The sequence below is a fragment of the Podarcis muralis genome, chromosome 9 (assembly GCF_964188315.1).
Source record: "Podarcis muralis chromosome 9, rPodMur119.hap1.1, whole genome shotgun sequence".
NCBI classification, from domain to species: domain Eukaryota; kingdom Metazoa; phylum Chordata; class Lepidosauria; order Squamata; family Lacertidae; genus Podarcis; species Podarcis muralis.
Genome location: NC_135663.1, coordinates 3,076,429 through 3,104,184, shown reverse-complemented (window position 1 = coordinate 3,104,184; position 27,756 = coordinate 3,076,429). Strand labels below are relative to the sequence as shown.

Here is a 27,756-nt window from a genome sequence, read left to right as displayed (position 1 = left end):
ATGGATGCAGAAATTGGAGTATTTGACACACAGGTCACTGTCCTCCTAGGTAGTTCCAAGATGAACTGTTCTATGGCACAGTCATTTACAGTATCTGGAAATTTTAACTTTGTGTCAGAACTGGGACTCATATGTAGCCAGTCTCGGTGAGGGTAGGTGAAGTTACCCTTCACTACAATATTTCCTCTTTGGGATGCTTCCTTGATTCCATCATCAGTATCATCATAATTTGGATCAGGGGCACAGTAACACATCCTCAGTATTCGGCGTATGGGAACCAAGGTGTTTGAGTACCAAGGCGTTCGAGAATGAAAGTACCACTGTATAGTTTTGATCACTGATTCCTACAAAAATGTGTGTTGGACCTTCAATGGTGGAACCTGCTCCTTTATGCCTGTTGAATGTTGGTAAAGGCAGTCTCCCAGAGAAAGGGACATTGTCTAGAAAGACTTTGAGAGAAGTGTTTTTCTCCTCATTCCTACTGATGATTTTCTGTTTTTCTTTCTCCCCACCCCACCCTAGTATTTTATAAACAAGGAAGTACAACTCCGTAAAATGGTTTTTTGGATTGGATTATTTCAAAACAAGGAAAGGACATGGACATGGCTGTCAGGTTCAAAGCCTACAAGCACGTAAGTTTTTGCAGCAAGATTTCTTAATGGCATGTGCTCCAAAAAGTTGCAGATTCTGTTTACATAATTAATTATTTCCCTCTCCAAATATATTTTGCCATGCAATTTTCTCTACTACCAAAGATCTCCATATGTACTCCTCCACATCATTGCCCAGATGAGCTGCTTCTCATTAGGTTAGAGAGGCAGGAAGGCTATTCTTCTTGCTTCTCCAATCTAGTGAATGGTTTGTTCTGATTAGCTCAGCTTCAAAAGGATTTGCAGGAACCTAAAGCTGAGCAACACTGTCTTTAGGAAAATATTTATACAGTGGTACCTCTGGATGCAAATGGGATCCGTTCCAGAGCCCCTTTTGCATCCTGAAGTGAACTCAACCCGCATCTGTGTGTGCGCGGGTCACGATTGGCCACTTCCGCGAATGCGCGTGATGTCATTTTGAGCGTCTGCACATGCGCGAGCGGTGAAACCCGGAAGTAACGCACCACAACCCGAAAATGCTTAACCTGAAGCTGCTTCAACCCAAGGTATGACTGTACAGTTATCTGCTAAACAATCTGAATAACCAGCAATCTCTAACCTCAAATAATAGCAGCAGATGAGGCATGTTTGTGAGAGAGGGTAGTTCATGTCCCTCTCTTGGACAGAATCACAGACACATAGAAATTTAGAGTTGAATGACACCCCAAGTGTCATCTAGTCCAACCTCCTGCAAAGCAGGAATAACAACTGAAAAATCCCTGGTTTATCCCTTATAGTTTGGGGTGCTGTCAGCTGGCAGTTTAAGACAGTTCATGGTTCCCTTTAAGTATCTAACAACTCTTTTCAGCTTGTGTTGATGCATTGATAAGGTCAGAGAAGATCTCACTCATCCACAGCTTGGTAGTAGAATAGCGAGCTGGTCTGGCATTTATTTCTGAGTCTGGATTAACAGAGGGTCACCTTCTATTTGTGCAATGTCTCCTGGTACAAAATCCATTGGCATTCATCTCTATTGATGCACCCAATACCAACCACTATTCCTTTTTAGCAAAGGTATTGAGTAAACTTTACAAATGGGCAATGGAGTTGTATAATACTAGTTGGGAACTTAAACCCTGTATGCCAGTGGTTCCCAGTTAGCTAAGTACTGCAGACCCCTTGTTTTTCAAAATGTACCTTTGAACATTTTGATAACTCTGTGGCAGTTTTTGTTATGTGAATGACACCATGGAGCCCCTGGGTGGGTGGTCCATGGACCACCAATTGGGAACCAATACTGTATGTGATCTTAGACTTGATCAACGGTCAGATTTCACCCAAACATCTCATGGGAGTAAAAAAACACCTACCACACCATTACTAGTAATATCAATTTAATAGATTCATGGGGAGCTAAAAATGAGGCAGTTACAGAAAAGATTTATCACAGAATTTTAGTGCTGTGTAGTGGAACTTGACTCAGTATACAATGGACACTGGAGAATGCAAGGCTTTACCAGAAGAGACGATATATTTGCGTGGACAGGCAGAGTCCCCAGATCCCGAGCGGTCCCCCCCCCCCCCCGTCATGTGGAATAACGACTCTAGACAACGTGCTATGGGATTAAATTGGCCACAACTTTATTAAATTTCAAATGTGGGTAGACCTTGGCTCAGGCATTGGGCGTTCTCCCTCCCCAGTCCCCAGCCGGGGACCTAGGGAGCTTCAGGGTTATCCAGTGTGTCTGTGGGGGATGGGCTGGCTCTGGAGAACATATGTTCAAGCAGAGATAGCCGCCCCCGTTACGCCGCCGTCGCACGGGAGAGCAATGACGACCTTTCGGCGTATGGTCAAAGCCTCCCTTCAGAAACCCCTTTAACGGGCAACCCTGGTATTGCCGCCGCAAAGAGGAAGATGGACTAAAGGATTCCGCCCAAGGCCTGATACCGCCAAAGTTGTGACGTTTTGCTATGGGAAAGGCAAAACCTGCCAATGCAGGGAAATTCCTTCCCGGCCCTTTAACAGCGACCTTATCGTAGCAGCGCCCGCATACCTGTGGAGAAAGGTTAACCTGCAAAACCTATGAAGAAAAGTTAACCTGCAAAATAAGACATTAACTGAGGGTGGGTAGGGTGGGAGAAGCTCTGGAGCCAAGTGAGGATTACCAGGTAAGATCCTCCCTCTATTGTGTGGGCAGGTAATCCCTCCCCCTACCTGGCCTGGTTTCCCTGGCAACGCTTCCCCCAGGTGGGATTGGACAACTCACTGAGGTAGGCAGGGACCTCCAGGTATCCCACCTGAGGGAAGGCAAAGCCTATGCTGATGGGGCCACTCCAGATCCAGGGCTGCACGCGTCCACGCAAAGGGCGCCCCCCGTTTTAAGCGGGGAGCGGTCATTATCAAGTATGGATAATTGATAAGAATAAACTTAGAACCATCATGTTAGACTGAGATAAGATATATATGTGAGAGATATCATATGATTTTCATCAATTCTGAGGAGGATGTGGGTGCATATGGAGAGGAGAGAGGAACAGTTCTGTTGCAGAAATGGAAATCCTGGCAATAGCAGAAGTTTTGCATTGGATACTGCCCAAAATTGTTAAACAAATTGACTGAAAGTTCCTGTGTGCGCCAAAAAGCCTTCTACAGTGGTACCTCGGGTTAAGTACTTAATTTGTTCCGGAGGTCCGTTCTTAACCTGAAGTCCGTTCTTAACCTGAAACTGTTCTTAACCTGAAGCACCACTTTAGCTAATGGGGCCTCCAGCTGCCGCTGTGCCGCCGCTGCACAATTTCTGTTCTCATCCAGAAGCAAAGTTCTTAACCCGAGGTAATATTTCTGGGTTAGCGGAGTCTGTAACCTGAAGCGTATGTAACCTGAAGCGTATGTAACCCGAGGTACCACTGTATATTGACACCCTCACTTTTTTTGCAACTTCCTATGAGAAATCACTTCATATGAAAAGAAAAGAGACAGTCTTGACCCACAGTTGTTGTTGTTGTACATGGTTAGAATTCTAAAATCTGGGGAGAAAAATCCATTCCTATTGTGAGTGGATGTTAAGAGAGAAAAATCTGGCTCTCTTTTTAATGGTAGAAGGCACAGGGAGTTCGTGAGGAAGTAGACATCCAATCTTGATTGATCAGTGCTGGTTTTTCTTTTCTTTTCAGGTACTGGAATTACTATGAGCCAAATAGACAACCAGGCCATGACTGTGCTGCTATGTCCTTTGATTGCTACTATGACAGATGCTGGATGGCATTACAATGTGAGCGACGCATACAGTATATTTGTAAGAAGGTGCCTGATGATGCTTGGCTCTAAGAAGACACTTTAAGATGAATGAAGCTGTATCCCATGATTTCTACACAAAAGCAAAACCAAGAGATCACTGCATCCCACAGTTTTAATGCACAATCCACAACCTGCCATCTAGACTATGAGACTCTCTGGCATCACCCCTCACGATCACCTTGAATAGAACTTATTCTGCAAGCTCAGACATAGATGGCTACAAAAATAGAGAATGGAAGGGTCCAATCATATCCTGTTTTCTGTTTAATGTATTTATTTGCAATGCATAGCAATATTTGTTTCCTTTCCCCCCCTTTCTTTCTTTTTTTAAACTTTTATTTTGCTTTAAACAAGTACATATAAATATAGACAACCAAAATTACAAAGGAAAATTCCTTAATAGTAATGGAAAAAAACTTTAAAAACTACAAAAAATATCAAAGTACATGACACAGAACATAAGTAACTATGGAAAAGATAAAAGAAAAGAAAAGAGAAAAACAGGGGGGGGGAGAGAAAAAGAAAAAGGAAGGTGAGCCAAAGCAGGAAGGCTCATCTATTGTACACTTCCGTCAAGCTCACAACAGATCATTATTCTTATCAATTATCTCTATCTGCATTCCAAAGGAATCCCTCATCTTGGTATCAGGGATCATTTCTCTATGCGGCATCATTCCAAACATAGCCAGATCTTTCTTGCTGAGCCCTTGTCCCCTAAATAATTACACTGGTCAACAACAAATTTGTTGTCTGCGTTTTTTCAGCTGATTTAGGATGAATCTGATGCACTGAATCCAAAAATCACATTGGTTTTGCTCAATCAGGTCAAGTTTTTGAGCTATGGCCACATGTCTTTTTTTACGTTTTTGTTCACATGTACGCTTGTGTGGGGCATTTTAGAAGAAGTTGGTGGGGGTAAAATACCTTGTCAAATAATTGTTTTGATTGGAAATGATTATTTTAATGACAAGAAGTATTCAGGTCTGATAGTTCTGGGTGATTATGTCGAAAAGGGATCCGTTTGAAGTCATAAAACCTTGAAATCTTCCATAAATTGGTCCAGCAAAGCATAAAGTTGGGGAATCAAAACTAAGTTAATGGGGCAGCCGCCCCACGAAGTATCCTGATCTTCAATCAGCACGTCGTCCTGTAGCTCATTGTGATGAAATTCCAGTGCCTATCTTCGGAGAACTTCCTGACATTAGTGACGAAGATGCCTCCAGTGTTGAAGGACATGAAGAAGAAGAAGTGGTTCTTGAAGATGATGCTCCACATCCATTTTCCCAAAAGGAGTTGAATGATCTAGTTCGCGACCTCAGCTTGTCAAAGGACTCTGCCGAACTGTTGGCATCCAGATTGAAGGGAAAAAACCTCCTCTCTGACAGCTTCTTGCGCAACAGGCATCAAAAGTACCTCCGTTTTTTCTCAGAAGAGAAGGACTTGGTGTACTGTGCAGATATTGCGCAGCTTCTGCTCAAGCTTGGAGTGCCACAGTACGAACCCAAAGATTGGAGACTGTTCACTGACAGCAGCAAGCAATCACTGAAATGTGTTCTGCTACACAACGGCAACCAGTTTGCCTCTATACCCCTGGCTCACTCAAGTACACTGAAGGAGAACTATGAAGCGGTGAAGTATGTGCTGGAGAAAATTGGTTATGATCAGCATAAGTGGTTTATTTGTGTTGACCTGAAGATGGTGAACTTTTTGTTGGGACAACAGTCTGGCTTCACCAAGTACCCATGTTTTCTGTGCATGTGGGATAGTAGGGACCGTGCTCAGCATTACACGAAGAAGGACTGGCCTGTGCGGGAGGAATTGGTGCCTTGCAAAGAAAGGAACGTCATCAACGACCCTCTGGTGGACAGAGACAGAATACTCTTCCCACCGCTGCACATCAAGCTCGGCTTAATCAAGCAGTTCACCAAGGCTCTGGACAAGGATGGTGACTGCTTCACTTACTTGTGCCAGGCTTTTCCAGGATTGACCATGGAGAAGTTGAAAGCTGGCATCTTTGACGGTCCTCAGATCCGTCAGCTCATCAGAGATCCAGAGTTCGGAAACTCAATGAACGAAGTGGAACTGGAAGCGTGGAAGGCATTTGTTCTGGTAGTGAAGAACTTTCTTGGCAACAATAAGGCCAGAAACTACGCAGAACTTGTCAACAACATGCTGACTGCTTTCAGAAACCTGGGCTGCAACATGAGCGTCAAGATGCACTACCTATTTTCACATACGGACCGGTTTCCTGAGAACCTGGGTTCAATGAGTGATGAGCAGGGGGAGAGATTCTATCAGGACATGAAAGAGATGGAGACCAGGTATCAGGGTCGCTGGGACGCAGTCATGATGGCTGACTACTGTTGGACTCTGAAGAGAGACCTCCGTGCTGCTGAGCATTCCAGGAGTTCCAAGAAACAGAAGTTAAAGCCCTGAAGTTTGAAAAATGGTGAAGCAACATGCAATTTATGTGTACTTATCTTTATCAATGCCCACCATTCTGTTTACAGAAAACCTGACCTGATGGAGAGAAACGGATGCCATTTCCTGATTCAGCAGTGCAAAACCACCCTAAATCAGTTGTAGAAATCTAGACAACATTCAAAAAGTAAAAAAAAATGTTGCCCAGTGTTATTTAAACATCCCCATTCTTCTTTCACCAATTTTTTAGGTTTATCTCTTATTGCATCTGTCAGCTTTGCAAGCTCCAAGGACTCGCACAATTTGACTACCCATTCCTCTTTAGTGGGTGTATTTTTATCTTTCCAGTGTTTTGCCACTATAACCCTTGCTGCTGACGTTGCATACATAAATAGCCTAGTTTTGTTTTTGGGAATATTATCTGAAACCATTCCTAGTAAAAATTCTTCCAGTTTCTTGCTAAATGTAGTTTTTATCAATCTCTTTATCTCTTCATAAATAATGTTTCAAAATCTTTGTATCTCTAGACAGGACCACCACATATGGTAGTATGTTCCTATCTGTTCCTAACATCGCCAGCACTTGGGTGCGCTTGGGAGAAAGTAAAAGTGGGGGTTTCCTTGTTGGGGACGGAAGAAGAGGGGCTTAGTTTCGGCAACTGAAACAGATAGTGAGGAATGGAATGCCGGAGCTCTGACCGGGGCGCTTTTGTAATTGATCAATAAATGTGGAATAATCACCTGTTGGAAGTCGAGTTGTGTGGGGGAGAGACACGAACCTGACATTTACAAACTTTCCCTCCTTTTTTTGCCCAAGAGTCTCCCCTGAGTCTATTCTTCTTGTTTCCGGTTCTTCCACCGTGTTATTATATTGATCCAATCTGGTACTGATGGACTTTGATATCTTAGGCATACTTTCCAAAAATTCTCTTCTGCCATAGTTTCAGCATCTGAGCTCATCTCTCTGGCTGCCCTGCCACCCAACCTTCCATTGTTTTCAGAACAGCCAGTTTCTTCTATCAGTCCTGATTTGGTCCAAAGCCATTCAGTACAGTTTCACCAGTAAACACCAGGGAGATCCAGTACTTTTCCAGGGGAAACGTATTAAAACCACTTGTCCACTTTTCCAAAATGTCTCAGAGTGGGGTGCAAAGTCAGGATACTTGCAATGCTTGTTCCTTAAAGTCTCAGCTGTGTTTGTTGAGCCAACTTCAAGCTTCTTTGTTCTTTTATTCCCTCCAGCAGAAAGTCTTATAATCCTCAGCAGAGCTCTTCATATATCTTAATTCAAATCTCTTCTGCTTAGTTCCTCAACAGAAGTACCAAGTTAGATTCCAATTTATAATCCAATAGTGATAATATCCTATTGAGTAGATTTCAGTTGCTAAAAACTTTCCTTTCCACAATATTAAGCGTAAGGTTTGAAATGATGGTGTTAGGGCTCCCTGATGCTCCCACGAGTCTGGCACCACCTTCCCATTTAGGTCTCTCAACACAGCATCGTAGCCACTTTTAAAATCCCCTGATACTGACAATCAGTGAAGAATGGATTTTGGCGGCTCATCAGCAGGCATTTGCCTGTGAGTTTTAGTAAAATAATTTTTCCAACTTGCAACTTTCCCCCATGTAACATTAGAATTCAGTCTAACTTCAATTTAATTATATTTCTTTCTTCAAACAAAACTGTGGAAGATGCAGAATTCTTCTTACCCTTTTATTTTAGCTTGAATATTTTTAGTTGAGAATAGCCTGCTGATGGTAGGCAGCTTGAGGCTTCGTCCCACAGAGTTGTGGTGCAGCTGAGAGGGCTCTCAACTGCCCCCCCCCCTTGCCCTTTCGCAGCGGTTTTTCCAGGGGTGGCAGTAGATTGGCGCTCCGACAGACTGTTCGACACACCACACACCCTAGTGGTGCTTTTTAGGGGGGCACAACTTGCCTTAGCACGCTCCCCTCTAATATCTGTGAGGCTCGAGTCTGTCTGGAGATCAGACTCGTGTTCCCTGTTCCATTGGCAGGAAACCGGAAGTGCTTTCATGCCATTCATGGTGGCAGGGGTGCCAACTTGAATAAAATATTGGGGGTGGAGCAGGTAAGCTCCACCCTGCATAACTGATCACAAGACAGTGCACACACATCATTTGAATGGCAATGCCCATCAAATATTTGGCAGCTCCCCTCAAATATTTTATTGGGTGGGGGCCAAGGGACCTCTGCCCCTAGGAGTTGGCTCCTATGCAAAGTGGCCGTCAACTGAGTTAAGTAACCTATTAGATTCTGCTGTTCTGAATCACACCTTTACAACGTGTGGATAGCTTGGTCTATGCTGAGGACTAGCACCCTAGGAGCCAAGTCGGGGACCTCTCCTGCTACGTCTTGCATGATTGATGGCTGGAAGTGTTTGTGGTTGCTTCAATCTGTCCTGCATACCCAGCCAAGGAGAATAAAGAACTGATATCTTAATTGTTTATTGAGAAAATGATATAATCTTGGTAGTATGTTTAGTTGGAATCTCCTTTCTTGTAACTTGCAGCCATGGATTTGGACTTCCGGGTGCTGTGTGAATGGTGGAGGGAGTGCAATCCTGATCATTCTGACAGGCCCAATCTTCGTGAGAGGGTTAGGAGAAGCACTAAGGTGACGTGCACCCCTTAAAAAACCTAAAGGAATTTCTTTGGGCTTCTCAGGGTCCTGCAACCTGAAATGTGAGGTCTCTCTCGCTCCTCAGCTGCTTTGAAAGGTGCAGGGGGGGAGAGAGATCTGTTGGAAAAACACCCGGGAAGGCTGCCACCTTCCCAAGACACCGGGGTGTCTCTCCGATGGTCACTCTCTGGCTGTAAATCTCCCTTAGTCCAGAGAGACCGGTGATAAAGGACCCCTCCCTCCTGAGAGGAGCACGGTCGTCTTCTGGCATTTCATTGCAGAAGAAAGAGAATCAGTAGCTCTAAACTGCTTTATTTTACAGTCTATTTACAAAGAATCCACCAGCATGTCTGTGGTCTCTCAGCAGCAGTACAGAACAGCATCACACACAGAAGTGAAACTAAACTCCCAACAGTGCTGAGACTTCCTGTCTCACGCTCTCAGACACTCACATGATATAAACAACATAGTGCTACGTACTGGAGCAGGACGGGTGGATAAAAATCGTAACAAGATCAAGTCGCCGGGTAAATGCTCCAATGCAACCCAGTGAAGAAAAACCTCAAGCTCCAGCCGACAGCGGTTACGTCTCCAAAAACTGCAAAGCTGAAGAAATTCTTTGGATTATTATTTGAAGTAATTTGGATTGATCTGGCAATCTGATGGGATGTTAAAAATGTTAAAACTTTGAAGCCGGTGAACTTTTGAAGTGCTTTTGCCTGCTGCACAGCTTAGCAGAGTATAGCAGAGCATTGCAGCATTTCTTAGGCAACACTGGAGATTGCCCAGGCAGGACAACGATCAGGAACAAAGCTGACGACTAGTAACTTGATTCTTGTAGTTTATTACCATATTTTTTTGTTCTATAAGACTACTTTTCCCCTCCTAAAATGTAAGGGGAAATGTGTGTGCGTCTTATGGAGCGAATGCAGGCTGCGCAGCTATCCCAGAAGCCAGAACAGCAAAAGGTATTGCTGCTTTCACTGTGCAGCGATCCCTCTTGCTGTTCTGGCATCTGAGATTCAGAATATTTTTTTTCTTGTTTTCCTCCTCCAAAAACTAGGTGCGTCTTGTAGTCTGGTGCGTCTTATAGAGCAAAAAATATGGTATATACAGCAGTAAACATACAAGCTATATGCAAGTTACTATATACAACACGACTTCTTCACTCAGCAACTCCTCAGCATTAACGACACCACACTAACACTTACTCCTCAACAACCAGTGTCATAGGTCATGCTGCCTATATGAGGGACCCCAGCCAATCACTGAGCTGTTGCTGGGTCCTCTTATCTCTGTTGTAAATTCCATTCCACCTTTTGCTGCCGATATGTGGGATTGTTACATGTTTACATTCCAGCACAGATTGCTGGCGTGAGCGGAACTTCTGCTCTGTATTGCTTTTGTTTTTCAGTTTCTCTCCACGAAGATGGCAAGGAGAGATGCCATATTTTCTTTGTCCTGATTTATGTATAATAAATGCATAGTTTAGTATGTGTCCACGGCTCAAGCCTCTTCTGTTGCGCAGTTTACACTGCTGAGTAATGTGTGCTCAAGCCTGCAAGCTTGAGTCACTGATGAACGTCGGAGGTGCAGAGGTCAATGGATGCAAAGCTGAGAGAGGGGATGCTCTAGCTGGGGCCGAGCCAGGTGGCTTTTCAATCCCCCAATTCCGACAATCTCTAGGCAGATTCCTTTTGTGCTCCCAGGCTGCTGTGGAGACACTAATTGCTCACTTGCCAAACTGCATGTAGACTATGAATTCCAACAAAAAAGGAAGTCCATCCCATCTGTGGATTATTCTGTTTTGCATGGGAATAGTAATATAACACTATAAGGTCAGTTTCTTGCAGTGGAGTGAAGACAAAACCACTTCTTTGTATTATTTGGGCATGGGTAAACCTCTTGAGGATCTGAGACTCCAGGTCAGCTTTGGGAGCCGAAACATGTGAGGACTTTCTTGTTTTCGTGAACCACTGGATGAGAATTCTGTGCTCCCTGTAAAATGGTAAGTTCTGGAAAGTCAACTTATGAAAGGGAGGAGTAGGAAAACAGCACCTTGGTGATAACAGGAAACCTCCCTAAAATGGGACGGTTTCAGAGTTTTGTCTCAGAGTGGCCTGTTGGCTTTTTGTTTGTTTGTTATTTTGTTTTGTAAACAGCCAGGACATCTTAAGAAAGACTGTAGCTTGCTCCAAGACAGAAAATGGTGGACAGGTCGTGTCTCAAGAACAGCAAAAGTGTGTGTGGTGCAGTCTGAGGAAGCTTCACGGGAGGAAGGCCAAGTGAACAATATATAACGACACCTCCCACTCCCCGGAATCAAGCTTCAACAGAAAATGATTCATCAGAATGGGCTTCTGGGAGAATGGCATGAATTGACCTGTGTCAATCTAGATGGGCTCAGGTGCAATTCAGTGAGGAATTTAAAATTAATAACATATTAGTAGTTGGGTTACAGGACACAGGGGCTGATATTTCCTCAATATTCAAGGGGTTATTAAAGAGTTGATTGTAACTCCCTATGGGGTCCAAGTAGTAAAAACCAGTCTAGCCCAGGTGAATTGTGAATACAAAGATTTTAAAGGGTCCTTAGCAGTTATAGTACATGAAAATGATATTTTTACACCTTGCCTTGTTGTCTTTGTCCATGGAGTTTTCTTGGCAGGGATACTGGAGTGGCTTGCCGGTTCCTCCTCCAGGTGGATCACGTTTGGTCAAAACTCTCCACTATGACCTGTTCATCTTGGGTGCCCTGCTCGGCATAGTTCATAGCTTCTCTGAGTTATCCAAGCCCCTTCGCCACGGCAAGGCAGTGATCCATGAAGAAGTATCAACAACCTCAGATATGCAGATGACACAACCTTGATGGCAGAAAGTGAGGAGGAATTAAAGAACCTTTTATTGAGGGTGAAAGAGAGCGTAAAATATGGTCTGAAGCTCAACATAAAAACCCCCCGAAGATCATGGCCACTGGTCCCATCACCTCCTGGCAAATAGAAGAGGAAGAAATGGAGGCAGTGAGAGATTTTACTTTCTTGGGCTCCATGATCACTGCAGATGGTGACAGATGGCCACGAAATTAAAAGACGCCTGCTACTTGGGATAAAAGCAATGACAAACCTAGACAGCATCTTAAAAAGCAGAGACATCACCTTGCCAACAAAGGTCTGTATAGTAAAAGCTATGGTTTTCCCAGTAGTGATGTATGGAAGTGAGAGCTGGACCATCAAGAAGGCTGATCGCCGAAGAATTGATGCTTTTGAATTCTGGTGCTGGAGGAGACTCTTGAGAGTCCCATGGACTGCAAGAAGATCAAACCTCTCCATTCTGAAGGAAATCAGCCCTGAGTGCTCACTGGAAGGACAGATCCTGAAGCTGAGGCTCCAAGACTTGGCCACCTCATGAGAAGAGAAGACTCCCTGGAAAAGACCCCGATGTTGGGAAAGATGGAGGGCACAAGGAGAAGGGGACGAGAGAGGATGAGATGGTTGGATAACATTCTCGAAGCTACTAGCATGAGTTTGACCAAACTGTGGGAGGCAGTGGAAGACAGAAGTGCCTGGCATGCTCTAGTCCATGGGGTCACGAAGAGTCGGACACAACTAAACGACTAAACAACAACAAGAACACACCTTGCCTTATAGGCAAGGACCTCGCTTTTAAAGAGCATTTAGCTCAGCAGCAAAATCAGATGTTGCCTGACCCTAAAATGTTAACTTTCAGTGAATCGTCTAGCCCATGGGTAGTCAACCTTTTTATACTTACCGTCCAATAATTCATCTTTCTTTTTTTAAAAAAATATTTTTTATTAACCGACCAAGCAAATCAAATCAAATCACATCACATAAATTCCAAATTACAAAGCTGAATTTTAATTTTTTGTTGGGGGTACCCATATTTCAAGTTCCGAAGGAGATCCAATCATCTTCTTGCTACTGTGTTAATGTCCACAAATCTGTCCAAATAATGTTCATAATTCTATCCAGTCCTCTCTTGCTGTTTCCCATATCTCATCATTCCCATATCACCACCACTCTCCATGCTGCTCTGTCCCATCTGGAGCAGCTGGGGAGTTATGTGAGGCTGCTGTTTGTGGATTTTAGCTCTGCTTTTAACACTATCCTCCCCCATAGACTGGTGTCCAAGCTAGAGGCGATTGGACTCTCCAACTCCACCTGTCTCTGGGTTTTGGATTTTTTTGTCAGAACGTTCTCAGAGGGTTAGAGTAGGGTCACATATGTCCACAGCCCTTAGCCTTAACACCGGCTCACCACAGGGTTGTGTGTTGAGTCCCCTGCTCTATGCTCTCTATACGTATGACTGTACAGCCATCTATTCCAGCAACAAAATCATCAAGTTTGCTGATGACACTACGGTGGTAGGGCTCATTTCAGGAGGGGATGAGTCCGCCTATCGGGACGAGGTGGAGCGGCTCTGTGTTTGGTGTGGAGAGAACAATCTGGCTCTTAATACGGCTAAGACCAAGGAATTGGTGGTGGATTACAGGGAAAAAAAGGCGGACATTCAGCCCTTGTATATCAACGGGGAACGGGTGGAGAGGGTGGCGGAATTCAGGTTTTTGGGAGTAACTATCGATCAGGGCATGACTTGGAGCGCAAATACCACTGCTCTGGTGAAGAAGGCCCAGCAGAGAATTTATTTCCTCAGACTTTTAAAGAAGAACAATCTGAGTGAGAGACTGCTGGTGTCCTTCTACCGAGGCTCCATAGAGAGCATTCTTACATACTGTATTTGTGCTTGGTTCTCCAGTTGTACAGCTAGGGAGAGGAAGGTGCTCCAGAAGGTCATAACCACAGCCCAAAGGATTATTGGTCATCCTCTCCCATCTTTGGAAGAACTGTACGGTTCCCGTTGTCTTAGGAAAGCAAACAACATCCTGCAGGATTCATCTCACCCGGGACACAGTCTGTTTGCACTACTGCCTTCTGGCAGGAGATATAGAAACATCAAGTCAAGGACAAATAGACTGAAAAACAGTTTCTATCCAAGAGCTGTGGCCTTTTTGAATGCTGTAACTCGATAGTGTGACCTGGGAGTTTGATGGGTGTTGGTGTGGGTGTGGATGGAATGTGGTTTGTTTGTTTGGTTGTTGTTGTTGTTTTGCTTTTGTTGTTTTTAAGGGATGGCATCCAATTTCGTTGCACTTGTGCAATGTTGCACTTGTGTAATGACAATAAAGAATCTATCTATCTATCTATCTATCTATCTATCTATCTATCTATCATCTTGTTATTTTCATATATTTTTCCTTTCTCTTTGTGACCTCTTCTGATAATCTTCATAAGCAGGTAAAAAACACATTGTAATCCTGTGTGAATTTTTCCGTTGGTCCAAGAGCCATATCGAGATGGTTTCCATATATCAGTTCCATAAATAAAAGCACTCTTTCCATCATTAATCTTCACAAATCTGTCGCCTTCTTTTAGTCCTCTGAGTAGGTTCGCCTGCAGTATAAAAACAATCCATTCCTCCTCTCGGCCGTAATTCTTTCGACAGAACGTGCCAAAATGGCGACACTATTTTTTACTGCGTCATCCAAAAGCTCTTATACTTTCCTCAATCTCCTTAAAACATGCTTTTGGTTAGAATTCATTTCCACACAGCCTTAAATCACCCAGCTTAGGTCATATAAGCAACATTTCTGACTTGTGGGGGGGGGCGTTATTGGTTAATCACATAGAAGAAAGAAAAAACGTTCCCCCCCCATCCAGTCCCGCTGCTGACATACTGAGCCTTGATGTGTCTTCTCATGATATATTCCTGTTGATCTGATCCGTCCTTCTTTCATAGAGGTCCCTTCAATTAGCAGTCTTTACTCCCCATTCTTCACTTGAAATATGTGCATTTGCTTCTTCCTAATTGTTTATTTTCAAGTTGCTGCAGCTAGTGGCGTGATCAGAGACAGCGTCCAGGAGAGCCGAAATCCACACAAGGGCATTCTGCCTAGTGCCCTCACCCCCTCGAGTCCGGGGGTGATTTATGGGCACAGCAGGCAAGGGCAGTCCCCCCCCATTCCCTTGGGGGGGCAGGGAGACTGCATACTCCCATAACAGCCTCTTAATTACCTCGTGTGGGTCGGAGAGATTTTATTGTCAGCCATCTTCCAATGCGCCCCTAGTGGCCCCCCAATAATTCATCTTTCTTGATGGTAAAATTTCCTTACTGACCACCAACACCAGTGCTGCAGTAACTCAATTTTTAGTGCAAGTAGAAAAGAGGGTATTTTTTAAAAATATATAAATACGTACTTAAATTTATCTTTTTATTTCTACTCTATGCATGTTTATGATTTTTTTTTAACTTTATGACATTAAATGTGAAAACAATAAAATATATTGAAATTACTTTTAACTGGTGGTTAATGAAATCCCTGAGGCTGATGCTGCGAGACAAAATAAATGTAGACCAAACATGTTGAAATTTAACTGCTTCTGTTACTTTTCTTTGTGCTTTAACTTTGCAAATGAAGATTTACACTAATGCACTTTGCCATCTTTCCTGGTATAAGTGTTGAGACAGAAAGCTTTCCAATACTACTAGCAGATTTTATGAAGAGTAAGGATTCTTCTGGGGATATGCTTTGAAGGTAAAGTATGTACCCGGCCCAAATAAAAAAATAAAACTAATAACTTTTGAAAAAATAAGTAATATATCAAATCTGAAACCAAAATTTTCCTGGGTTTATGCTTTATGTGGAATGCTGATTGGATATGATCAGCAGCCAATCAGGAAATGGTATAGCCTAAATGGGAGGAGTTCTGGAATGCCTGACATCACAAGGGAGGTGGTTCTTAGCCAGCGGGAGGATGAAACAACCTTAAGAAGAAATTAGAGAAAAGATTGTTCCATGACAACACCAAGGTATCCAAACAGAAATAAGTCTGATGGGTGGAACACTTTCCTTACAAACTTTGATATTTGCAGGGTCTCATTCCAGGGCCAAAAGGTCACTAAGAGGCTAAATGAGAAGGAGCTTTTATAAACTACAGGTGGTCTTTCTCTTTTAAATACTAGAACTCAGGGTCATCCAATGAAACAGAGTGGTGGAACATTCGAGGGCTGTGTACAGGTGCTGTCTTACCAGTTGGATCACTGTATTACTGGTTGTTTGGCCAATAGCAACCACCAGGCACGCAAGAGGTTCTTTGGATTCCACTGAACGGAGACTCTTAGGTAGAGACAAACTTTTATTAATTGGTAAACATTAGCAAAGAAATTGATCAGCAACATAGAATAGAGTCTGATATAAAGCCAACAGCAGCTGGAATAAACTACAAAGCTAGCAATATAACCAATAAGCAAAAGATCTTAGGCAACAATAATCATAATACAGATAGCATAGGTTCAGTTCTTCGTGTCTCCCCAGCCAATGGAGATCTGGAAGGCTTATCTGGGACACTTCAGACTGGCAGGTGGTCATTCTCTTCACATTCTGGAATGGAGCATAGAACAATGTATCAAGATCTCCCTGTCTCCTTCAGCTGCTGGCCTTTATATAGTTCATAGTGTAGGTCTCATGCCAAGCTGGCAACAGATCTAATTCATGACGTAATTCCATTCCCATCTTTTGATCTAACCTGGGAGTCGACACACGTGGGCATGAGTCTTAATGTGCATTCTTTCTTTATCTCTGCAGTTTGGTCAAAGTAAGGTTACTTTCCTTGTTCCCAGACAACTGCTTCCTCCGTCCATCCCTCATGCAGTCAGGTGTTTGATAGCTGGCCAAGCCATGAAGTTGCTTTAACTTCTTCTCAAACAGCCAGGTTCCTTATATTAAACCTCCAGCTACGTTGCAAGCCAGGAGCAGCACATTCTGTTTTATTCCATTGCAATACAGGTGCCCACACTGATTCATGGGCCCAGTTTATCAAGCCAGATCCAGATCATGATCCAGATCATGATCCAGATCATGATCCAGAAAATACAAGTCTTTGGAAAACCCATTTGCTAGCTCAAAAGGCTTCAAAACAGAATTAGACAACAGCCTTCTTCTTTTCTTTAAGCTGCAGCATCAGATGTCAGGCTGGGTCATTGCCAAAAGGAAATGAAGTGGCACACTTGGAGGGCCTGTGTAACAGCTTCCCTCTGTTTCTTTTCCAGGTCCAGCTCATGGTCTCCAAAGTCTTGCTAGACTCAATTGGATTTGCATGCATCCAACTGAGACCAGATCTAGGACTCCATCTTTTCTGATGATCAGGAGGTAGTTATATAATTAAATGTATATACCTTCCTTAAAGGGTGAGGAACATGTGGCCCTCCAGATGTTACTGGTCTCCAACTCCTGACATCCCCAATCTCATTGACAATGATGCCTGTGATGGAGGGAGCTGGCACCCAGGAACATCTGAAGACCTCATAGATCCCACACGACCTATTAAATAGTGAACATATGAGGAAGCCACTTTCAGCCTGAGGGCTGGTATCTTAATGAAAACAGCTCCAGTTGTGCTGCAAAAGGGACAAACACAAAATTGAAAGGTATTTGGACTTTTAGCCATGGTAATTTGGCACAGTAAGTAATCCTGACATAAGCAGATAGCCTATAAATAAACACCAATAAATGTTGCAAAGCAAGATATTTCTTTTTAGCACACACCAGTAACCGAGATTTCAGCTGCAATATTGGCAGAACCAAAAACACTCCAAATGATCTTATCATCTGATCTAGTGTACAGATCAACCCATTTCTTCCCCAAAGAAGATTGCCCCACATTTGATTTACACTATAAAATAAATATAGAGTGAACATATGGATCAAACCCATAACTGTTGTTTGCAAATGCTTCCTGAAGTCCTAGAAAGCAGATGTCCAGGAGCTTAGAAAGATATAGAATGCAAAATGAGAATGGGCTATATTACCTAAAACGTTTTTTTTAAAATTCCTTGGAATCCATATGGAATATATTTTTGATTTAAAACTGAGATAGACGCCAAAGTGTAATGTTGGAAATGCTTCATTGAGACCCATTTTTCGCTTGAAGTTGTGCATTTCAGCTTTGTACCAATGAAATCCTTGACATTTGTAGATGTGCATCTACTTTAAAATTTATGTTCCTGTAATAGGGAGATTAAGTGCAGAACAACAGAAGCGAATATTGTGAGCTTTGATGCTTGACAGGAGACTTATACTCTGAGTTTGGAAGGTTAAACACCCACCATCCAACCAATGTGTTCATATTCTTATCCTCCATGTTATAATAGCTTGTTGTTTCACAGACAAAACTGAGAGGATGGGGAAGCTAACGCCTGCAAAGCGTGCAGCGTCCAGAAGACATCTAGCGCTCAGAAGGCGTAAAGCAAGAGCAAAAGAAAGAGTTGGTCTGTATACAGCACAGTCATATGGGATGAGGTTTCTCATAAAGTAGAGGAATGCATGGGAAAGGGAAGTTGATGGAGAGACAGGCAGAGAGTGGAACCAGTCAGGTTGTGCTAGGGAGGAGTGCAGAGAAAAGCCCACACAGCTCTTTGGGTGCCAGAGATCCATGAAGCCCCACAGAAACCCCAGGATTCAGCCCACTCTTTGCTGCTGGCTGTGGTGTTCCTTTACTGTGTGCAGCCAGGAATTGCTCTACCATTAGGCAGAATGAGGCAGTTGCCTCAGGTAGCAGGTGCTGAGGTGGGTGGAGATGGGTAGACCACACAAGCTGCACTGCACCTTCTCAGTTAGTCTGCTGTCCCATCAGCAGCATCGAAATATCAGCCAATGGCCAGTCCAGCCCAGCTTCTGTATGAGGCATTATGTGTTCAGAGGGAGCATCTTGTCATTTGTTTGGGGAGCAGAAAGTCCTTTAGTATCAAAGGCTACTGTCTTCTGATCCAGAAATTGGTCAGAAACGTTTCCTCAAGCAGAAAGCCATCTCGCTTTGCTTCCTCCACCTGCTTATCTTCCCAAGTGCCCACCCCCTGAACAATTGACTGTCTCTGGCTGATGGCTGCCACAGCATATGGAAACCCTTTTTCCTTGAGTGGCAAGGGTATGTTGGCTACTGATGGCTAAAGTAGAATTTTGTTTCTTCAAGCATCTGGTTTTCAGGACATGGTTACCTTCTTCCATTCTCCAACGGGTGAAAGATTTATCATACTTGAGATTTGCATCCTTATTGCCATGACACTGCTGGTTTACATTCTGTGTAAGTACATAATTGGCGTACATAGATACTACTATCTTGTGCTTTGCTTCAATGCCAAAAGCATTTCCAAAAAGAAATGGCAGGTTCCACCTTCCATTTACCCTCTTCAACTCTTTGAATTTAGGGAGTGAGTTACAGCTGTCACCCAGTGAGAGCAATGACACTGTTTTGTTCTCCCTGAATAAGTGAGTTCCAGCACTTGGAGCAGAAGCACAGGCTAACACAAGTCCCTGGAACACCCTGGGCAATTCCCTTTCCCAGTTGCCATTCTCTGCTCCTTACCCAACTAATCCTTATTTGCTGTGGGAGAGTCCCCATTCCTGGTCCTCGCCACCCTGCCCTCTGCTAGGGCTCCAGTCCCTTGAAGGAAAGGGAGTCTTGATAACAATGAGTGTAGTTAATTAAAAATAATATTTATTGCAAAACAAACAGAGTTCACCAGAGCAGCAAGCACAGCCATCCGTCCATAAATCAAAGATGTCCCTTCTAAGGTGGATGTTTCGGTGAGACCAGAAACAGTTGAACTTCCTTTTGTGAAGTATTCTGTCTTGAACACTCCCCATATGCCTAGACCTTGGGCTGAGGGGGTCATCTCTCATCCCTTCCTCGTTGTCTGAGAGATTACTTCCGTGATCTTTCCTGCTTTCTAAGCTGCTTTCATTTCTAGCCCCTGCGTTTTGTCCATCACTAGCATGCTGGCAAGCTGCTGACTGGCTTCCTGGAACTCTGCTATCAATTGGCATTCCTACGGGCAGCGGAGGTGGCTCCCAGCTATAATCATCTTGTCTTGTAATTAACCTTCTCTCATCCTGGCTCCTTCCTTCATTGGGAGCTAGCTGCAAACTTCTCTTGGGGGGTGACTCATTCATGACACCTGCCCTCTGCTGCAGCTCCAGTCCCATGAAGGAAAGTGCTTGGGGAAAACAGACTACAGAGGATAAGGTCATGGCTAATGCGGGTGGGTCCAGAGCCTACCTAAATATCAAGATATATGCAGGGCTTTTTTCAACCAGAATTCATCAGGACTCAGTTATCACACCTCCCGTTGGCACCTCCCGTTGCCAATCTAAGGGAACAAGGGAGGCATTCATGCTGAGTTCCAGTGTCTCTTTTTCTAGAAAAAAGCACTGGATAGATGAACACATGACCTGTTTGCATAGCTAATTGATTTTTTTAAAGGGCACTCCAAAGTAAGCAAAGCTCAGGGGGAGGGAACCAAATGATTCAAGAATTTGCACATTCTAAGCATACAGCAGAGCATGAGGCAGCCTGGCAAATGCAAGTCCACAGGACAAAGAGGACAGGTGTATCTGAACACCCCAAAATCTAAAGCTCTCAAAGGAAGGCCAAACCATCTGATGACAGAAGCAACAGGCTAAATGAAAACAGGACTTCAGGCTACCAGGGCAGCCGCAGTCAAGGAATGGGAACCCCCAAAAGAAGAGCTGAGGCCAGAAAATATTAATAGAATTCGTATTCATGTTTTTGTTGGTTTGATTTTTTTATTCATCCTTCTCCCTAAGATCCACGTTAGAAGTCAGCAATTCAAATCAATATTAAAAGCAGTTTGAAACCAAGTATCCCCTCTTCTAGCTCATCAGAGTAGTGGGCTAGAACACAATTTCTTCATTTCTTTTCTACCTACCTCCTTCTTAGATCAGAAGGAAGTGCAAAGAAGAGAGGAGCTTCAAGAGGCAATGCACATGATTCGTAGCTTTGTTGTTGGAATGGAACCATTCTATGTGGACAAGGATGGTAAGCATTTTATATGCACGTCCTCACTTTTCCTAGGACATGTTTAGTTTAAACAAATTTCAATTCCTTTAGTTCACTTTGGGATTCATATTGTGTGAGTAATACACATACTCAATGAAACTCATCACCCAATAGAGTTTATCACTGTTTCATTGCTCAGCAGGAAGAAAAGCAGACAGTTGTGATTTTCACATCCCCCCACTAGAAATGCTGTCCTCTCCCATCACACTGCACTTTACAATGTTTGTGCTAGTGCAAGATTTTAGCACTAGCACAAGGGAACTTTGCCCCCACTTCTCCCTGCATGCCATCACCAAAGCTGCTCTGCAGGGTGGGGGAAACTTCAGGACAGAATGGAGGGAAAGGGGCGGAAGATTGCATTGCACAAGGAGAAATTCCTGAGCTTACAGAACGCCCTCTTTAGAACTATGTGGAATGCAACCCAATATTCATCAGGAAAAGAGTTTGGGTGCCTGTATTTTCTTAGATTTCAGAAAGTATAATAGAAAACTGTAAAGTAATCTTTGCATATTTGGCTTTACTGTGTGACTCAGTGGGGAATTGTTTTGTGACCCTGTGATTCCCAGCAGAAAAGGAGGACAAAGGAGGGGAACATTAGAGATACTTCATGAGCCACTTTCAATATGAGAATAGGATAGCGGATTGCATGGGTCTTTGGTCTGATCCAGCTGCAGGGGTCTTCTGAGGCTTTCCATTGGTGATCTCAGCCACAGAGAATCAAGTCTGTCCTCATATTCATAAAAACCCCATCCTGGAGCTCTGCTTCTTGTTTCAGGCTAGAGTGTTTTTAAATGTTTAAAAATGGTTTCTTAATATTTGCGGATTGTTATTTCAGATACTCCTGCCTTAAACTGTTTCAAATCTTTTAGATTTCCAAATACTCGCTGTGGCTCAAAACATATCAGAGGAAATGCGATATTATTCCAAGAAAAATGAAGAACTGCAAAAAGAAATTGGTAAACTACCCTACAATGCTGAAGAATTGTAGTGCAGTGGGAACCTGCCCTGATTCTGCCCCAGCTGAAAGCCCCCCCCCCAGCTGAATACTCTTAGAGCCAGAGCAGAGTGCTGCTCTCCTTTGCATGGGGCCACCCTAGGGAAACATCAAAGATATTCAGTTCAGCTCTCCTGAACTTTTTAATTGATTTAGCCTCTATGGTTAGGAAAGAAAAGACTTCATCATTCTTTGCTGTAACAGAGACAATCAAAACAGGTCAGCTAAAAGACCTATCCTTTAATATATTCACCCATGGGAGAGGGATTCTTGAATAGCACTTCCGAGGCAACTTCTGCCAACTTGGTCAGAGAGACTGCTGGGCAGTGGGGCGATTGGTGCATGACAAAGGAGAGGGCACTCAGGGCCAATTGTGTCAATGGCCCTAGTCAAGGCAGAGGGCCCTCTGGGTAGTTGTGCCTGCCCTGTGACACTCCCTACGACCAGATGTCAAGGCAAAAAACAAGTATCTGACCTTCAGAAGACATCTGAAGGCAGCCCTGTTCCGGGAAGTTTTTAATGGTTGGTGTCCAATTGTGTTTTAATTTGTTGGAAGTCGCCCAGAGTGGCTGGGGAAACGCAGTCAGATGGGCAGCATATAAATAAAGTGTTGTTGTTGTTGTTGTTGTTTGGTTGTTCAAGAGCTTGGCCAAAGCTTGGCAGGAGCACCAGTCAGATCAGCTGGAATATCCCCCAGAGCCATTGGAAGCCCACTGGATCCATCCTGTCAGCTCAGGCAGAGAGACTGCTGGGCAGCAAACTAGGTGGTAAACCAGCAGAATCCCTCATCTGTCCCAGTTGCCCAATACCAGGAATACACACTCTAGATTGCCCTCCCCACCTCCGCAACTGGACAGTTAGCCTAGAGAGAGAAAGAGAATTTTGATAAACCACAATTACTCCCCCTTCCCAACCTTCAAGTCTGCCCTGATGCTGCCCTGAGTATCCAGGTGGAAACAAGTGGGTGAGGCCCCTGGGATTCAGATAAGGCCTGGGAAGGAACATGCATCTTTTGTCTATTCCCTCTTATAAAAGTTTCTTCACTGTGCTCCCTTTTCCAGCTATGCCCCCCCCCCCCGGTATTTCCTGCAGCATCATAAAGTGGTTGAAGAGTTAATGTTGTTCTTGTTTTAATATTTCTGAGCTTCCTAGGTGAATATATGTTATGTGGCTGCAGAAATGAACTTAATAAAAATATTTGAAATCTGCAAAGATGTACAAGGTTGTTCCTTTTAATTCCCTGTCTTGTTTTCTTTTTCTCTTCTTCCTCCATATCTGCTTGACTCAAAGACATCCTTACTAGAAACTTGAATGATGGTTGGGTTTTATATTCAAGGGCCATCTATTTCTTTTCTCTTGAGCTACGCACATGGATGGATTCCAAAAAAAAGTGTGAGAAGGAAGGCGCCCACCTCATTTCTATGGAAACAAGGGAAGAACAGGTGAGCATCAAAGCCGCGTATAGAAAAGACAGGGGATCTCCTAGAGTCAAAGGGTTCTTATCATCACTATCCATTTAAGAAGGTCATATGCAGCCAAGACAGCAACTCCATCAGTCAAGCCAAAGGGTGGGTGGGTAGGGAGCAGCTGCTACCATCTAGGACTCCATGAGGTTTCTTGGAGCTGCTGAGCTCTAATAACCTGAAGCTGGCAGTCAGGAAGGAGGTCTTGAAGGAAGAGGAGGAGTAGATACTTGAGGGGAATCTATCCCTTGGATTTCTCTTCCTCTGCTCTTTGAGATGTACTGAGTGCTTAGGAAAAAGGCTTCCCTCACCACCCTAACCCTCTGGCATGAGAATATCATGGAGATGATATAACCCCCTCCCAGCCCCTTAGCCCAGGCAGAGGGGCTACTGGGGTGCTGCAGGGCACAGACATAGGTGAGACCCCCATCATCATCCCATCAAGCATACCACAACCAGACTGATTCCAGTAGCTCTGGAACAAACCAACAAACATGGATATAGAAATTGGAGTATTTGCTACACAGGCTCACTGTCCCACTAGATGGTTCCAAGATGAACTGTTCTATGGCACAGTCATTTATAGTACAGTGGTACCTCGCAAGATGAATGCCTCGCAAGACGAAAAACTCGCAAGACGAAAGGGTTTTTGGTTTTTTGAGTTGCTTTGCAAGACGAATTTCCCTATGGGCTTGCTTTGCAAGACGAAAACATCTTGCAAGTTTGTTTCCTTTTTCTTAAAACCGTTAATACCTAGGGTGCTTTGATTGAAGAGGTGCAGTTGCACGCGGTGTGGTAGCCTTTTTTGAGGTTTTTGAAGACTTTGGTGATTTTTGAAGCTTTTCCAAAACTTCTTTTGAAACCGTGCTTCACAAGACGAAAAATTCGCAGGACGAAAAAACTCGCAGAATGAATTAATTTCGTCTTGCGAGGCACCACTGTATCTGGAAATTTTAACTCTGTGTCATGACTGGAAGACATATGTAGCCAGTCTCGGTGAGGGCAGGTGAAGTTACCTTTCACCGCAATATTTCCTCTTTGGGATGCTTCCTTGATTCCATCATCATCTTTCATCATCAGCATCATCATAATTTGGATCAGTAGCACATCGTCAGTACACAATTATTCTTGGTGCTTGATATAACCATAGTTGGAATACTATGTACAGTGGTACCTTGGTACTCAAACTTAATCAGTTCCGGAAGTCAGTTCCAAAACCAAAGCGTTTCAAAACCAAGGCCCGCTTTCCCATAGAAAGAAATGCAAAATGAATTAATCCATTCCAGACTTTTAAAAACAACCTCTAAAACAGCAATTTAGCATGACTTTTACTATCTAACAAGACCACTGATCCATAAAGTGAAAGTAATAACCAATGTACTGTACCATAAAATAAATAAGACAGTTATGTCGATGATAGAAATTAAAATTATTATTATTTTATTACCTACATTGATGATAGTCATTGTTTGGACGGGATGCTTTTATCTATTTCCAGAGTCACACCCTCAATCAATCAGTAGCTGAACTGGGCTCCACACAGTCACAAAAACAAATTAAGCTAAAAATCCTCAAAAACATAAAGGCAAAATAAATAGCAAAAACAAAAGTGCCAAACTTAATCTGTTCCAGAAGTCTGTTTGACTTCCGAAATGTTCGAAAACCACGGCGCAGCTTCTGATTGGTGCAGGTGCCCTGGAAACAATAGCCAACAGCTGCGTTGGACGTTTGGCTTATGGAAAATGTTCCAAAACCAAACACTTACTTCCGGGTTTTCGGCATTTGGGAACCAAGGTGTTTGAGTACCAAGGCGTTTGAGAATAAAAGTACCACTGTATAGCTTTGATCACTGCTTCCCCCAAAAAAATGTGGATTGGGTCTTCAAAGCTGACACCTGCTCCTTTTGAAATGTGTTTGTTTTATGCCTGCTGAATGTTGGTAAAGGGCTGCAGTCTCCCAGAGAAAGGGACATTGTCTAGAAAGGCTTTTAGAGAAGGGCCTGGCTTCTCATTCCTACTGAAGATTTTCTGTTTTTCTTTTTCCCCACCCTAGTATTTTATAAACAAGGAAGTAAAACACCGTAAAATGATTTTTTGGATTGGAGTCTTTAAAAACAAGGGAAATAAATGGTCGTGGCTGTCAGGAATGGAGGCTGCAGTCCAGTAAGTTTTTGAAGAAACATTTGTTAATGGCATGCATTCCAAAAAGCTGCAGGTTTTGTTTACATAATTGATCCTTTCCCTCTCCAAATATATTTTGCCATGCACTTTTCTCTATTACCAAAGATCTACATATATACTCCTCCACATCATTATCCAGATGAGTGCCTGCTTCTTCTCACAAGGGTGGAGAGGCAGGAAGGCTATTCTTGCTTCTCTAACATAGTGAATGCAGTGATTTGGAAGAGGCTGAAGGCATCCTTTTAAATGGTTTGCGCTGATTAGCTCAGCTTCAAAAGGACTAACAAGAACGTAAAGCTGAGCTACCCTCTCTTTAGGAAAGGATTTCTGCAGTTACCTGCTAAACAATCTGAATAACCAGCAATCTCTAACCTAAAATAACAGGAGCAGATGAAGTAAGTGTGCAAGATAGGGTAGATGAATCTCACTCTCTTGAATAGAATCATAAACACATAGAAATTTAGAGTTGGATGAGACACCCAAGGGTCATCTAGTCCAGTGTTTCCCAACCTTGTGCCTCCAGATGTTTTTGGCCTACAACTCCCATCATCCCTGACTAGCAAGACCAGTGGCAAGGGATGATGGGAATTGTAGGCCAAAAACAGCTGGAGGCACAAGGTTGGGAAACACTGAATTCTAGTCAAACCCCCTGCAAAACAGGAATCACAACTGAAGAATCCCTGACAGATTCCTAATAGTTTGAGTTTCTGGCAGCTGGCAGTTTATGAACAAGTGGGTACATATGGAGTGGAGAGAATGGCAGTTCTGTTGCAGAAATGGAAGTACTGCATTGGATACTGCCCAAAATTGTTAAATAAATTGAATGAAAGTTTTTGTGTGTACCAAAGAGCCTTCCATACTGGCACCCTCACTTTTTTTTGCAGTTTCCTATGAGGAATAACTCCATATGAGAAGAAAACAGACAGTCTTGACCCAAAGTTGTTGCTGTGGGGTTTTTTTAATGGTTAGAATGTGGGAATGTTCAGGGAGGCTGTAGAGGATATATTGTTTATTAATATCATTCCTCACGTGCGCTAGCACGTTATATAACTATGCAGAGTTTTGTTGTTGTTGTTTAGTCTTTTAGTCGTGTCCGACTCTTCGTGACCCCAGGCACTCCTGTCTTCCATTGCCTACTGCAGTTGGTCAAATTCATGTTTGCAGAGTTTTACATTCTCCTTTTAACACACAGCAGGTACCTGGTTGCAGGCTTTGCTTAAGCCTCTCAATAGCATACAATTCAGAATTGAATTGTATGTTCCTGGTAAGACCCCTTATATCCCTTATAAAAGAATAAACAAACAAAAATATTATTTAAAGTCAATAAAGGAAGTTTACTCACAGCATCATCAATTCACAGCTGGATCCCTGTAGGCAGATTTAGTTACAAAGCATATACATGCAGAACTATCCCATATGGAGATAGATCCCTTTGTCCTCTGTTGGCTGAAAGCAACAGAGCATCTCTAGCTAAAAAGCTCCTTGTCCAACAAAGGAGGAAGCCAAAAAAAGAGTGTGTGTGTGCTGCGTGCCTGGACCTTTTGTTACCTGGACAGGTAAGGACATGCCCACCTCTAGTCACATGCAAAAGGACGTATGTCCCAGTACAGGAGGAAACAGGAAGTTTTTGACTGGCTGGACCAAACATCCCATCACATGTCCACTGTAGGAAAAGAAGGAATGTTGTACTTGACTGCTACTTATGTATCACACCTCACATACAGTCTTAAACCACAGCTTTTTTTACATGGTTAGAATTCCAAAATCTGAGGAGAGAAAAAAATCCCAATTGTGGGTGGCTGTTAAGAGAGAAAGCGTTGGACATCTTTTTAATGGTAGAAGGCATGGGGAGCCAGTGAGGTAGACATCCAATTTTGATTCATTAGTGCTGCTGTTTCTTTTCTTTTCAGCTACTGGAATTACTATGAGCCAAGTTATAAAGAGAACCACAACTGTGGTGCGATGACCTTTGATTGCTACTACGAAAACTGCTGGAATGCATTAGACTGTGATCTACAAAAACAGTATATTTGTAAGAAGGGGCCTGATGATGCTTGGCTCTAAGAAGACACCTTAAGATGAATGAAACTGTATCCCATGATTTCTACACAAAAGCAAAACCAACAGATCACTCCCACACCACTGTTTTAATGCACAATCCACACTGCCATCTAGGTTATGGGACTCTCTGGCATCAGCCCTCAAAATCACATTGAAAATACCTTATTCTGCAAGCTCAGA

At 43.3% G+C, this 27,756-nt stretch overlaps 1 protein-coding gene across 1 annotated transcript; it reads left to right on the top strand.

Moving 5' to 3' along the window:
- LOC114603809 (uncharacterized) lies at positions 1-27,756 on the top strand. The gene is made up of 7 exons (XM_077934586.1): positions 1-146; positions 3,765-3,862; positions 20,681-20,857; positions 21,748-21,834; positions 23,163-23,314; positions 25,388-25,497; positions 27,426-27,756. Exons 1-7 carry the CDS (start codon positions 1-3, stop codon positions 27,577-27,579), a joined length of 924 nt encoding a protein of 307 aa, XP_077790712.1. The 3' UTR covers positions 27,580-27,756.

Bases quoted from the DNA above. Each gene is read 5' to 3' on its own strand.
- LOC114603809 (XM_077934586.1), top strand. From the start codon at position 1: ATGGATGCAGAAATTGGAGTATTTGACACACAGGTCACTGTCCTCCTA. The intron at 147-3,764 runs GTGAGGGTAGGT...TTTTCTTTTCAG, and splicing joins CTCATATGTAGCCAGTCTCG to GTACTGGAATTACTATGAGC. The intron at 3,863-20,680 runs GTGAGCGACGCA...TTTGAAACCAAG, and splicing joins ATGCTGGATGGCATTACAAT to TATCCCCTCTTCTAGCTCAT.